General features: G+C 49.9%; 1 protein-coding gene across 1 annotated transcript; it reads right to left on the reverse strand.

Moving 5' to 3' along the window:
- Positions 1-6,476: 6,476 nt before the first annotated feature.
- KRT78 (keratin 78) lies at positions 6,477-14,533 on the reverse strand. Its single transcript, XM_049783472.1, has 9 exons — positions 14,156-14,533; positions 13,635-13,849; positions 12,832-12,892; positions 12,295-12,390; positions 11,521-11,685; positions 11,155-11,280; positions 7,253-7,473; positions 6,817-6,851; positions 6,477-6,736 (listed from the first exon to the last, which is right to left on the reverse strand). Exons 1-9 carry the CDS (start codon positions 14,531-14,533, stop codon positions 6,477-6,479), a joined length of 1,557 nt encoding a protein of 518 aa, XP_049639429.1.
- Between the last annotated feature and the right edge of the window lie 637 nt (positions 14,534-15,170).

Raw genomic sequence — 15,170 nt, forward strand, 5'->3', positions numbered from 1 at the left:
AGGATGATAGGGCTCCCCCGCCATCCCCACCAGCAGGGGCTCCTCCCACCCAGCCCCATGGCCACACTCAATGGGGCTCTGTTCTGTGGGCTTTGTCCCAGGCCCCTGTCGCAAGCCAAAGCCCTGGGGCCCAGGGCTGTGCAGGTGGTGAGGGAGGGATTGTTAGGCAACGGGCCTTGAAGAGGATGCCCAGGCCTGCCCAGTCCCACCCGCCCAGCCAGCCCACAACCTCTCTCCTGCAAGTCCAGGGGTAGGTACAGGTGAAGTGTGGGGACCCAGGCCGTACCCAGAAAGATTGTCTGCTAGTAAGGCACAAGCTTGTATGGGGTCCCAATCCATGCCGGTGTGGAGGAACTGATGGGGGACACTTGGGTTCCTCAGGCCTGGACTCCCAGGAGCTGGGGGTGAGGGAAGCACACCCAGTGATAAGAAGCTTCCAACTGGCCTGAACCCCAAATCCCTGCCTCTTTCTGGAGGCTGACAGAAGATGGACAGGAAAGAAATGCACATGGCCTGAGTCCCAGGAGCCTATGGAGCACCCCGACATTCCTGTCTTCCTGGCCCATGTTTTAAGGACTCAGGAGGAGTTGAGAGGCCAATGAGTACCTCTGATAGTCCCCTCCATAAACCCTACCTTGGGCTGCTGAGAACAAACAACCCCTGTTGGAGACCTGGAGAAGTACAACCTTCAGAGCAGGTGGAGCAGAAGTTGTCCCTCCTTACTCACTATAGTCCCTTCCAGGAAGGACACAGCAAGAAATACACAGTGCAGGGACACCAGGGAAAAGGAGAAGCAAAGGAGCAAAGCCACAGGTGAGCCCACGAGACAGAAGCCCCCCTTGGCCATTACTATACCCCATGAAAGTAGGAGAACGAGCCCAACCCCAAGCTCAGAGGAGTAGGAAGTGACTTCATGTATCTCCTATGGACAGAGATGAGGGCACTCACAGGACCATTCCTAATACACAATATTTTTTGTCTCCCCTGTGTAGTGTGAGAATAGCAGGTGTGTGGTAAGAAGGAATCCCTGAGCCTCAGGCACCTCACAGTCCCTGGAGGCCTTTCTGGGTCTCTGGTCCACCAGCCATGCCACAACACCTGCCCTTCCCAAAGTACCAGCTGCCACCCTGGCCTGCATTCCTGGCTGAGCTGTCACCTCCCACTGACCTTTGTCTGTCATCCCTGGGGCTGTGATCACTTTCTCAGCCTTCCTTATCTCTCCCCATCCTGAGTGGGCTCTCTCCCCCGGGACTGGAGTGATGTCAGCTGGTGAGTCAGTCAGGTAGACAGGGGTGGTAGGAGTGTTTGGGAGCACCTTCTACCCCTCCCTGGACCGATATTTACGCTCGGTTACTCAGTGCCCTATGCCAGGCTGTGACAGACACATCCCAGACCCATTCTCTGGAGCTAGCTGAGTATAGCAGAAGCCAGACTCCCTCCTCCCTGCAGCAGCAGGCAGCCTGTCCTCCTGATGCAAAGATCCCCATCAAAAGCCAGGGAAAAACCAAGCAGCATGCTTTGAAAAGTGGGAGAACACTATCTTAACTAAGTCAGCAGACCCAGCAGAGCTCCTGCTCAAAACACTGAGCCCAGAACAAAGGCAAGAGCTTCCTTTTATAAAATATTTGTTGAGGTAGGGGTGGAGCATATGTAAGTAGCTAGCAGAAGAACCCAAGTATGTTATTTTGCAAAGCAGGGTCTGGGCCACCTCAAAGACGTGAGCACAATTGGAATATATTCCCAGGTTACCAAGGCTATAGAGCAAGACTAGGATCTTCTCAATTGTCCTAGAATACACTCTATGGTTATACCTTGTCACCCATACTCAGATGCTTCTTAACAGTTCCTGCTATCTGGTGTGAGCCAGTTTTAAAAATAAATGGGGTATATCTTCCTCAACACTTGTTCCCAGGCCCTGGTGCTCCTCTACTTTCTGATTCACCCACCCGGCCCCAGGTCACATTCTCTCTGACCACCACACAGCTCCAGATCCAGGAGGACCTGTAGAGGGTCCCTTGGAGATTCCAGATGCAGAGTAGAAGGAGCAAGAAGCTGTGGGACAGATAGTGAGGACCTCACAAGAAACCCCAACAAAGAACAGACTGGGTGCTGGGCAATAGGAAAGAGACCCATTTAACATGGCCTTAGGGACCATGGATCCATAGAAAACTTTCTGATCAATACCATCATCAGCACTCAATACATGTGAATATGAATGTTTTAATCTTCATGCATGGCTATTTCAACCTCAAGCTTGTTAGGTTGCATTTGTCTCCTTCCAGCCCCAAAGCCCTGTAGGATGGTCCCTTGCTCTCTGGCTCAGCAGAGATCTCAGCAGATGGGGCCATCCCGGGGTGAAGAGAAAGAGGACCACAGCATTTGAGTCCTAACCTCCCTGCTTCAGCCCCATCTCCAGGGTAACAAATCCCCAACTCTTTCGAGGCTACCCCCTCACAGTGTTTTAGTCCTATGTTCAAGTCTCCTTTTCTCTAATCTCAGCATTACACTGTCCCACATTCTAGAAAACATCTCAGTCCAGGAGATCCCTGGATTCTGGCCTGTTCCTGGGCACCAGATTTCCCACTGTCCATTCCCGCCTTGAGAAGTCCTTTCATTGAAGTTCATTAAATCAACCTTTTTGTTGTTGTTGTTGTTGTTGTTGTTGTGTTGTTGTTATTTGTTTGTTTGGGGGATACACCCAGTAGTACTCACAGGCTACTCTGGCTCAGTGCTCAGAGAACTCTTAGCAGGAATCAGGGGACCATATGGGACGTTGGGGATTAAACCTAGGTAAACCTAGTACCTGCTATACTATCTCTGCAGTGTGTATTAACCTGTCTTGGGTGAACTGGGAATCCTCACACAGTTCCAAAAACTCAGAATTATTCTTACTGTCTTCATAGATGAGGAAACTGGTCACAGAGTGATTATTAGGTCACCTGGTCACCATCTTGCCAGCAATAGACTGCAGGGCTGGGACTCAAGCCCAAAGCTCCGCCAAGCCACCGACTTACTCACCCACACATCGTGCTCACTCACAGACGCTTCTTTCTTTGGCATTGCAGATGGAAACTTGGATCTGAGGACAGGACTTGAACTCCCCTAAGTTCAGGCCCTCCTCCAGCACAGGAAATGGCATGTGGGTGTGAGCAGGCAAAAGGGAGAAGGCCTGATCAGCTGCTAGTGACTGAGAAAGGGCCACTCTCCTGCACCGGAGTTCAAGACCTATACCCCAGCTTCCTACAGAGGAGATAGGAGCAAGGAATTTCCAGCTTTAGGTTCAGATGGGCCCAGGGATGAGATGAGAACCAGGAAAAATGAAGATCAGGGAGAAGTCCCCGAGAGCCCCTGTTCCCCATATATCTCCTACCCAGCTACCCCAGCTAATTAGAGAGACTGGGTCCCAGACCAAAACTCAGCAGAATGACTGCAGGTATGACCAGGATGAGCCAGGGTCAGGGAGATCTTGTTTCTAAGTTAGAGGATTCTGGAAGGACACCTGTGAAGGCTTGAAAAGGAGGAGGAGCAGGAATGAGGGTTCCTACCTGGGTCAGAAATGGAAACTTTGGGGGCTATCAAACTAATGATGAAAATAGACCAAATCCATATTGTTGTATTAATTAAATGAATAAGAATCCTTGATGGTGGTGGATGAATGGTGAGGCCTTTCTCAGCTCTGCACTGCGCCTACAGCCCCTACAACCGGTCTGTAGGTATCTAGATGATGGCGAGGAAATGACCCACAGCCAGTCAGTAGAAGTCAGGAGACATGAAGCTCTAAGGTCCTAACCTCCATGTGCATATCTTACATGGCTTCTAAGCCTGCTCCGGCATCTATCCTGTCTCTCATCTCTCCATGCTGCTTTCTTCCTTGCTGAGCCTCTGTTGCTGAATCTCTCCCTCTCTCTTTCTACCCTTCCCCCCAACTTCCTGGCTCTCTCACCTGGAGAGGGAGACCCTCTCATAGCTGGGAGGGGTCTGGTTGGTAATTTAAGGGTTTGCCTGGGGGAGGATGAGAGAGAGGCTCAGCAAGAGGAGAAGAAGCAGGAGGAAGACACAGGATGGGGAAATGAGACAGGTTGGGTGCAGAGAGGCTGGCTTAGTTTAGAAGCCACACATGGTGGTTAGGGCCTTATAATAAAGTTTCATGTTTCCTGACTTCTATTGACTGGCTGTGAGTCATTGCCTCACCGTTATCCTGAATTCTCAGACCCACTTGCCTAAAGAGACATCAGGTGCCAGGCCAACTCCATGAACTACCAAGGACTTTATATTTAATTTTTTTAACCACATTTCAAACTGTTTCACACCAGAGAGCAGGATATGCCTAGGGTCATTTGAGTTTGGGTAACAGGATATAGCCATGGAGGTCATTTAGGATGCCCTTGAGATGGTCTTAGTCTCCTCTGTAACCTTGGTAACCTGGAAACATATTCCAAATGTGTCCATGTCATTCGAGTGGTTTTGGGAATTTCTACTTCTGTACTCTTCTGCCAGCTTCCTGTAAATGCCTCATCCTCTACCAAATCTTCTATAAAACATAGATCTTGCCTTTGATTTGGGCCTATAATCTGGCTCAAGAGATCTACTTGGTTCATTGGCATAATCAATAGTGTTTTTCCACTTCTCAATGTGTGCTACTTGATTTCTCCCTGGCTTTTGATTGGAATTTTCTCGAGTCTCCGAATTTTCTCAAATTCAGAGGTTCTAGAGGTCTTTGGTGATGCAGGGAGATGAGGAGATGGGAGATGGAGAAGCAGATGGGGAAGGAGTAGAGAAAATATAGATGAATACATTAGAAGTGCAGGGGGTAGGGAGATGGAGAAGATGGAGAAGAGGAATGTGGAGGATGGAGGGACCCATGGAGTCCCTTACTGAACAGGATGACATGAGGAATGAGCTTCCCAGCAGAAGTTAGAAAAACAAACAGAAATCAAACTCAAGAAGAGAGAGGGCTGGGCAGTTTCAGTTTCTGTGTTTTGGAGCTGTGTGTGAGCTAGGCTGGAAGAAGCAGAACTGAGTGGAAGAAGCAACAAGGCTAAGAACCCGTGGTCTCAGTCCTTCAGCCTCTCCAGAGGCTGGCACCAATCAGGGAAGACAAATTCCTTGCACAGTTTCTGGCTCCAAGGAAGGTCAGCCTAGGCTCAAATGTAAGAGGTCATTTCAAGCTGATAAGATTTAGGTTTGTCATCCACAATAGAACAATGTATCTGGGATAGAGAACCAGAAATGGGGGCAGAATTCTAATGAATCCCCACAAGCTCATACCCCATTCCCAGTGCCTGTTCAGTGGTTCTGTTCAGTGGACCCCAGGCCTGACCCCTTGTTCCAAGGACAGTACTTGAGTTTCTATTTGTTTGGAAGATCACACTCATCAGTGTTCATGATTTACTCCCAACTTCATAAGATCATGTGGTGCCAGGAATGGAGCCTGGGGCCTCCTATATGCAAAGCCATGCCCAGCCAGTTGAGTTCTTTCACCACAAGATGACACTTGGGAATGCAAACTGAGGCCAGGTACCACCACCACCACCCCCCAGGAACCTTCTCAATTCCATCTACAGGAGGAATAAACTCCCTGGCTGGAGCAGGACTTCTTAAAAGGGAATAGAGGTAGGCTTCCAAGTGGTATTCAGGAAGTTTGGGGCCCCCTTCTAGCAATTCATGGCCAACCTGGCCTGTGGTTCAGTGCAAGGACCTAGATTACAGGCTTCTCTGATCATGTCTCGAGAGGCCTCTACATCTGTACCTAGAAATGCTCTGGGGACCAGGTAGTACCAGGAATCAAACCAGGATGGAAGGGGTGCAAGGTAGCAGCAACTTAACCCTGTCTCAAACATTTCCACTCATGGTTCGTTTTTGCCTGAGAAATGCAACATGGATAAACACTGCCGATAATACTGCAGATTCCTCATCTGCTTGCTGTGGGGTTTATTTTAATCTCAGTGCCCATGAACATTGCTGGGTGTGACTCCCCAAAACAAACAGAAGCCCAAGCTTTGTCTTTGGAACAAGAACTCAGACTGAGGTCTACTGAGCAGAGCCAGAAGGCTGACAGCCAGGAGTTCAGCCCTTGGTCTGCCCTCCCATATCTGGGCCTCCATTAACTCCTGAGAATGAGGTGATGCCCTGTTCAGAAACCTTTCACACTTACATATTTAGAAACCAAACTGTTTATGCTCCCCCACATTCAGTTACACATTATGGGATTGTGACCCCAAGCTTAAGAAACTGGGGCTAGAGGATGATACACCTTAGAGGGAATTTGGGTGGGGCAAAGATTCTAGTAACACAAAGCAAAACCATAGGGGGTGGTAGACAAGCAGTTGGAACTTTATTGAGTGGTGCAGAGTTCCCTGGGGCTGACTCCGGCTGTGGGAATGGGAACAGAGTGGGTGGTACAAGGATGGGTGAGGAGTGGGAGCAAAATCAATGAGGTCCAGGAAGCCTGTGGGAGCAGAGAACTGGTGGGTTACTCAGTAGGTAATCGATGTCTTCAGACTTGTCTCCACGGTCTTTTTCACGATAGTATGACAGCCAGAGCCAGAGCCGGAACCTGACACAGAGCAAGAGCCCAGAACAGGGTTCCATCCTGATCCCAGTGGGGCCTTGGAACCTCCCGTCACAATGCTGGTACAGCTGGAGCCGAAGTTGTTTTTCCTGCCGCCGAGGTCACATGTGCCCACCAGGCCACCACTGGATCCACAAGGCACAGAAGCACTGCCTCCTCCAATAGCTGCCAAGAGACACAGGGTTCGGGGCAGGGTCTTCACTTCCCTATGGGAACACCTCTCCCAAAGCCCCCTCGATACTCACTGATAGTAACCTGGTTGCTGCATTCACCAGACATCCTGAGGAGACACAATAGGAGAAAATGCTCAGAAAAAGTGCAGAGAGTGGATTTTCTGGGGTGGAGAGGGTTTGTTCACTTAGGGGCACCCCCAAACAGTGTTTAGGGAACCTGGAAAAGAATAGACTGGGTATTCCAGCCCAGAGTTAAATGCTGCTTATATCCAGCAGTGTCAGGACTTTGGAGTGTCAACCCTGCAAACTTGGGGCCTTGCACACATGAGGTTGCAAACCCTGTCTCCAAAGCCTTCACTCCAGCCCCATGCTCAGGGCTTTCAAGTCTCTGGGAATAGCTTACCTATCATCTCAACCAATGGATCCCTCTCAGTAAAAAGGGCGGCCTGGAAATCTCTCAGAATCCCCACCTCAGGCACTTCCCCCCAACAGCTGCACCGGTCCTTACCGGCTCTCCTCGCCCTCCAGCAGCCTGCGGTAGGTGACAATCTCCACGTCCAGTGCCAGCTTGGTGCTCATCAGTTCCTGGTACTCCCGCAGCATCCGGGCCAGCTCCTGCTTGGTGCCTTTCAGGGCAGCCTCCAACTCAGCCAACTTAGCCTGAGCATCAGTTATGGCCATCTCCCCACGCTGCTCAGCATCCGAGATAGCAGCCTGCAGGTTGGTATTCTAGATGGTGTGAGTGAGGGAAGAAAAGCAGTGAGTCCAACACCATCTCCTGATGTCCTTTCTGGGTGGACAATATGAAAGGTTGGGGAGGGTCTCTGCCACGTCTCCCACATTTTTAGATTACACCTTGTTTCTTTTTTTTTTTTTTTTTTTTTTTTTTTTTTTTTTTTTTTTTTTAATTTAATTTAATTTTTATTTTGATCATAGTGGCTTACATATTGTTGACAATAATATTTTAGGTACATATTTACATAAAATCAGGGGGGGTTTCCCTCACCAATTTGTCCTCCCTACAACTCCATTTTTTTTTTTTTTTTTTTTTTAAGATTATTTTTTTTTCTCTTTATTTGGATATTTTGATTACATAAATGATTGTGATAAGGTTTCAGTCCTATAAAGATCACCCCTCTTCACCAGTGCAACATTCCCGCCACCAAAGTCCCAAATCTCCCTCCATCCCACCCCACCCCCACCTGTACTCCAGACAGGCTTTCCAGTTCCCTCATTCATTCACTTGATTATGGTAGTTCTCAGTGTAGTTATTTCTATAACTGTGCTCATCACTCTTGTGGTGAGCTTCATGGAGTGAGCTGGTGTTCCAGCTCTCCTCTAATTGTCTCTGAGGATTGTTACAAAAATGACTTTTATTTTTCTTAAGACCCATAGATGAGTGAGACTATTCTGCGTCTCTCTCTCTCCCTCTGACTTATTTCACTGAGCATGATAGATTCCATGTACATCCATGTATAGGAAAATTTCATGACTTCATCTCTCCTGACGGCTGCATAATATTCCATTGTGTATATGTACCACAATTTCTTTAGCCATTCGTCTGTTGAAGGGCATCTTGGTTGTTTCCAGAGCCTGGCTATTGTGAATAGTGCTGCAATAAATATAGGTGTGAGGAAGGGGTTTTTGTATTGTATTCTTGTGCTCCTAGGGTATATCCCTAGGAGTGGAATAGCTGGGTCGAATGGGAGCTCAATTTCCAGTTTTTGAAGAAACCTCCATATCGCTTTCCATAGAGGCTGTACTAGACGGCATTCCCACCAGCAGTGGATAAGAGTTCCTTTCTCTCCACATCCCCGCCAGCACTGATTGTTCTCATTCTTTGTGATGTGCGCCAATCTCTGTGGTGTGAGGTGGTATCTCATCGTTGTTTTGATTTGCATCTCTCTGATGATTAGTGAGCTATCTGTCCTTACTCCCCCACATGAAGGTGGTCTCTGTATTCAATAAAAATGACAGTCTGGCAGACAGTTGGCTCTTGATATATGAGGTAGAAGATTATCAGACTACCTGTTTGTATTATTTCATGCGTTGACCCTACTTCAGACCCATTTGCCCAGGGTTGGAAATACGGCATGTGAGGTGGTCATAGTCTCCTACTGCTGCCCTGCTAAAGAAAATCACTACTGCTGCTTTCGTCACTTCCTGAGGGAGCCCAATAGGGTCCTCCATGGCCCTACCACCTGGAACAGTGAGATGGTGACCTCAGAAAGAAGGGCTTTGCATGTGTGATTAGTTAGGGATCAGGAAGTCGAATCCCATTATCATTCATCTAAACCCTAAACTCAGCACTGGCATCCCCAGAGGAAGATGAAAGACAGAATTATGAAGAGAAGATGAGTTGTAAGGGCAGAAACATTGAATGATGTAGGAACACCTGGAAACTGGGGCCACCCAGCTTTCCCATCCCCAGTCCTTGGGAGGGAGGCCCCCACAGATGATCTCACTTCTGTTAGCTGGACATCTAGAATAGACCTTGGGATCTACATGTGCAAGCAGGGTCCCAGTGATACAGTAGGTGTGTGATCCCAGCAAGCCACATATGAGCACCATAGCCAGTCCCATGAGCATGCCTCTTTGTTCCTCCTGTGCCTCCTCCTCATACAATTCCTATTCCTTCTCTTCTGCTCCTTCTCCTTCTCCTCCTCCTCCTTCTTGTCCTTCTCATCTTCCCTTCTAGCATAATCAGAATGTGCTCCACCACCTGGGTTCAGTGAGTGTGACCACTGTAAGCAGGTGTAGAAGTCCCCATACCTCCACAGTCAAGTGTGTTAGAAACAGTCATCAGACAACAAAGGGAAGGGGAAGGTGGAGAAAAGGAAAAAAAGCAGGTTTTTATGCTACAGCCTTAAAGATTCCAGTTCCACAGATCTGGACAGAAGCCCAAGAATCTGCCTCTTAGCAGACATCCCAGAAAATCCCAAAGTATGGAGGTGAACGATGCACAGCTAGGCCCTATGCAGCTAAGGGAGTAACAGACATGTCACTTTCCGTTGGGCCTGCACCGTCCATTAGTGAAAAAAAGTCTGACTCTGAGTGCTGATTTCCTATATCCCCAGAACTCTCAGGAGAGGCCCCACAGTGGGCCAGTATGGCCACAGCGTGACAGTGGGCAGGTCACAGATGCCTTGAATCAAACTAAAGTGCAGGAAGCTGCCTGACTCTGACAAACTGTCCCCTAACTAGACCCAAATCCAGCCTTTCTCTAGCAGTTGGAGAAATTGCAGATGGTTGAAAGATCAATCATCCTTCCTATAATGAGGAGGGCTCCAAGGACCTGGAAGCCTCTTCTTCATTCCAACTCATGCTTCCTCTCATGCCATGCCACCCATCCTGCACATAAGGTTACCCCATCTTGTACACAGCATCGCTGCATCCTGCACATAGCATCATCCCATGCAGGACAGCGTCACCTCATATTGCATACAATGTCACCCAGAATGCAGAATGCAATGTCAATGTCAATGCAATGTCACCCAGAATGCAGAATGCAGAATGCAATAGTGTCACCCCATCCTGCACACAGCGTCACCCCAACCTGCACACAGTATCAACTCATCCTACACATAGCATCCCTGCATCCTGCACACAGCATCAACTCATGCTGGACAATATTACCCCCATCCTGTATTCAATGTCACCCCACCCTGCCCATAGAATCAACCCAAACTCGTCTACCAAAGAGGGCTCAGCACCACTTGACTACCTTTGTCACCTACTCTCAGGAACTGGGAAATTTAGTGCATAGGCTCAAAGTGTCTGCTGTGTTTGAGCAAGATTGTCAAAGGAAGAAATCAAAGAGAACAGAGTATGGTTGAAGAGATCATTCAACAGATCAGTCAATCCCCAGAACTGCGCCATCCCATGAGCACCACAGGGAATGATCCCCAATCACTGAGACAAGAATAACCCTTGAGCAGCACTAGATGTAGCCCCCCCAAAATTGGAAATTGCAGAATGCCCCTCTCTCTAAGGACCAGAAACAAGCTGTAGTTGGGACATGGAATGCAATGTAGGCAGCATGCCTAGGTTTGTATAGAGCCCACCCAGTGAGGATACACAGGATAAATAAGGAAGATTTGAGGTTCCCTCCATCCCAAATTCCCAATGTTCTAGGTGGTGATCAAGATTTCACACAAGGAACCAGAGAATTAGTACATCAGGTAGGGTACTTCCTGTGCACACAGCTGACCCAGGTTCACTCACCAATAACACATAGGGTCCGAGATTCCTGCCAAGAGTGATCCCCAAGTGTACAGCTAGGAGTGAGCCCTGCGAGCTAGCAGGTGAAGCCCCAGAATCAAAAATAAAAAGATTTCACACAAACCCAGGGTGGACCCTAGTGCAAAGACAGTGAGAGACAGAATATTCCAGGGGCTCCAGAACCCTTACCTGCATCTTGAGATTCTCAATCTGACTCTGCAACTTCTTAATCGCCTGCTGCAGCTGGGAGATCTGGATTTTGGTCTCCTGCATGCTGTCCCCATGAAGTCGGGCAGACGTCTGGAGCTCTTGGTACTGAGGGACAGAGGTGACCTCATGAGTGCAGCAGACTTCACCATGTCCCTGCCCAATGGCCTCCTCATGTCCTTTGCAACGTAGGCTAAATGAAAGACCCTCAGACTTCTCCCCAGAATCCCTGGCATCATCTCCTTCCTGGACGGGGAACAATGGTATCCCCAAAGCTTCAGAAAGGGTAGCAGATCATCCCAGAGAAACCCACTGTTCATAGCCTCTCATAGGGCCCATGCTCAGCACCTTGCTCTGGTACAAGGCCTCAACTTCGGCTTTGCTGCTCCGTGCGATCTCTTCATAGCGGGCGCGCACCTCGGCAATGATATCCTTGAAGTCCAAGCATCGGTTGTTGTCCATAGATAGGACCACAGACAAGTCGTTGGCTTGAGTCTGGAGCTGACCCAACTCCTGCAGGAAGACAGATTCAGTGCTGCACTAGGCAGGTGGGAGGAAGTGTGACTTCTGTCTGCACTCAGTGGCAAGGAGCACCCCTTGATGGGGCTGTCCCCTCCATAGACGCAAAACTTGTAGGACTCTCTGGTGACTTGCTCCCTGAAGCACTAGAAAAAAATGTTACCAAGACCACCCCCTTCTCCTCTGCCCTGCCCCTGCTGCCCACCTGCATGGTCTCTTCCTTTCCACCTTCAAACCATTGCTTCATCTGTGTCCTCCAAAGATGAGCTACTCTGAGCAGCTAATTGAAAGCACCTTCTGCCCTCCCACACTGATACCCTTTTCTTGAAGTCCTTCACCTTCCAATAGACCAGCTCACTGAGACTCATTAAGTCTTGTAGTTTGCCAGTCTCCAACAAGAAATCAGGGTCTTGGTTCTCTGGCTAGTTACTTGCCAGATCCTAGCAATGACACTCTAAAATCCTCAGTGGCTGCAGGTGAGATGAATGAAGGGCCCAAATTACCTTCTTCCAGCTTTGCTTCCTGGTCACTCCCACTAAAATCCCAGAGCACAGGACCACCTGCCCCTTGCCCTAATTCCAGCTGCCCCTGATCAAGCCTCACTTCTTCATAGAGATGCTTCAGGAAGTTGATGTACACTCTGAGAGACTCATGCCTGTCTTCCAGCTCCATCTTGCTCAGGAACACGCCATCCACATCCTGCAGACAGGGAGACAGAAACCATGCATCTCAACTACCTTTCTGTAATATAACTCTCTCAGGCCCCTCTGCTCACCTGCTGCCCAACACAAACCCTCACCAATCTCCAAAAACCCTCCTCCCTGAAGCCATTTCTTGCTGCACTCTCATTCACCTGACTGACCTACACCACCTTTAGGAAGCCCTCCCTGTTTAATCCCAGTCAGTTCTGCTTCTTCCACTTCCTTCCCATTCTCTCCAGCACAGTGACTCCCAAAGCTCATCATGTGGCTCCTCGGCAGTTCTTGTCCTAGGGTGTCAGTGGCAGTTGTCCTACTCCTTTGAGACCTACAGGTAGCATGATAGCAGGGTCTAAAGTTGAATTCCTGCCCCCTGCCTTTCTAACAGAGTTGGGCTCTGTGCATGGGGGTACCCAGAAGAGCAGCTGGCCCCTGCCCTCACCTTTTTGAGGACCACGAAGTCATTCTCCACCATGGTTCGCCTGTGGACCTCCTCCTCATACCTGCCAGAAAAGTAAAGAATTCAGCCAAGAGACAAGGTCAGAATGCCAGCCACCCTGGAACCAGATATCCCTGAAGACCCTTGTTGTGCTTAGGGAGTTCAAAAGTAGGGCACACACTCTCTACTGTTCCTGCTTCATCTTTGCTTTGTCCTCTCACATGAAAAGCACCTTCCAATACCTACTTCTGCCCACCACTCACTCCCTATCTCAGGTAGCTTTTCTGGCTTCCAGAGCTTTCCAACTCTCCCTGTCCTAGGATAAGACCTGATAGCCTAAAACCCAGGTGCTCTTTCTTCCCCACCTGAGCTCCTTCCAGGGCCCCCTAGTCCCCTTTCATCCCATCTTCCTAAGGTGTCCTAAGGAGACATTTGTAGTTTGTCCGGGTCCTAAGGTGACATTTTTCACTTTACAGATAAGGAAACTGAGACTGGGTCTGGTGAAATGGCACCGCTTGCAGAGCTCTTGTCCACACCCTGTGACACGGGTGAGGAACCCGGAGCTGCCTCTGATATGAATCATGCCACTGTCCTGGGGAGGGTCCCGCTAAGTAGATTCTATGGCACCCAGAGACCAGAAAAGCTCTGACTCACTAGAGCCCACAGCCTGCTCAACAAGAATTTCTGGAAAAAAGCCCAAGCAAGGTAGAAATATGCCCCTCCCGGCCCTAACTGCCACAGGCCCCCCTGGCCTGGGCTGAGCCCTCCCGACAATCCACCCCATGGCGACTCTCAGTTCTGCATACTTGTCTTTGTACTCTGCCTCCTGATCCTGGCAGGACTTCAACTCAGCATCCAGTGCCCCTCGGTCTCTCTGTAGCTGCTCCAGCCACTGCCGGAGGTGGGCTAGGTAGTCCTCAAAGAAAGATTCCAGGCCCTGGGGGCTTCTGTGATCCCCCTGCTCCTGGAGCAGGGTCCATTTGGTGTCCAGGACCTTGTTTTGCTGCTCCAGGAAGCGCACCTGTAGTAAAGCAGAGGCAGCCTGAGCTGGGGGCAACAAGGGCACACAGCCTCTGGGGGTGAAGACATTAGCACCCCACCCAGCCTGTCCAGGGCAGCTTTGGGCTTTTCTGAAACATAGAAGCACAAGCAAAACCATGGAAAGTCAGGAGGTAGAGTCTCTGCTCTGACAGGCCTTCACTCCCCTGAACATTCAGGGGTCTGAGCAGGGTTGATAAGGTTAAGAGAAAAAAACTCCCGCAGACCTCAGGTCACAGAACCTTCTGTGGGAGGCTGGGGGGCCAGGCTTGTCCCCAGGGAACCTCACCTTGTCAATGAAAGAAGCAAACTGATTGTTGAGTTTTCTGATCTCTTGGGTCTCTTGAGTCCGCACAGTTTGGAACTGGGGGTCAATCTCAATCTTCAGTGGGGTCAGCAGATTCTGATTGAGCTTCACTTCCTGGATGCCCCCCAGAGGGCACAAGGAAGTCCTAGGGCCCCCACGGCCTTGCCCAAACTGTACCCCCAGGCTTCCCCCGGACCCCCATGCCCTTCCACGAGATGCTCCTCGGCCACCTCCAAAAGAAGAGAGACTCCTGCTGCTGAAGGTGCGAGCAGAACTGCGTTGGCTGCTGGCCCCCGAGCGCCAAGAGCAGGCCGAGCGGGTGCTAAAACCCCTGTGGGACTGACCCGGAGAGAGAGACATGGTGGAGAGCCTGGCACTTGCTGAGACAGAAGAGCATCAAGGTGTGTGAGTTCCTGCCCCGAGGCCCTGGGCAAGAGACTTTTATCCCTCCCTTGCCTGGGTTGGGCCTTGGAGAGTGAGATGCTCTGGGCCTGACTGTGTCTGGTTCTGACTCCGGCTGACCTATCCTGACACTGTGACCTGTGCAGCAGGCACGTGCCAGGCCCCAGAGGGAAGGAAGTCCAAGCCTGGCCTTCCTGCTGCCCAACCAGAGAAGGAATGGTGGGTCTCAGAAACAGGAAGCAGCCAAACACAAAGACTTGGGTGCTGGGGAAAGGGGAGGGTTGGCCCAGAGCAGTCTCTGAAGGTATGATCAAATCATGCTTCTTAAAGGAGGTGTTGAGGAAGGGTTGAGGGGAGGAGAGAGGTGGGCGGGGAGAAGAGGAATGGGAGAAGATGGAGCAGCTAAGCACTCTGGAGTCCTGGACAGAAGCAAATGGACTTCTCAAGGGTGAAGCTACCTACAAGAGGTGGAGAGGGAAGATGCACAGCAGACCTGAAGCAGCAAGAGGTTAATAGAGGTGTTATTAGTGTGGTTGGCTAAAAGGAACTCCAGGATTTGGAAATGAAACAGAAAAACAGGGTGTCCAAGTCCCTC

The sequence above is a fragment of the Suncus etruscus genome, chromosome 11, assembly GCF_024139225.1.
Source record: "Suncus etruscus isolate mSunEtr1 chromosome 11, mSunEtr1.pri.cur, whole genome shotgun sequence".
In the NCBI taxonomy this organism is placed as follows: domain Eukaryota; kingdom Metazoa; phylum Chordata; class Mammalia; order Eulipotyphla; family Soricidae; genus Suncus; species Suncus etruscus.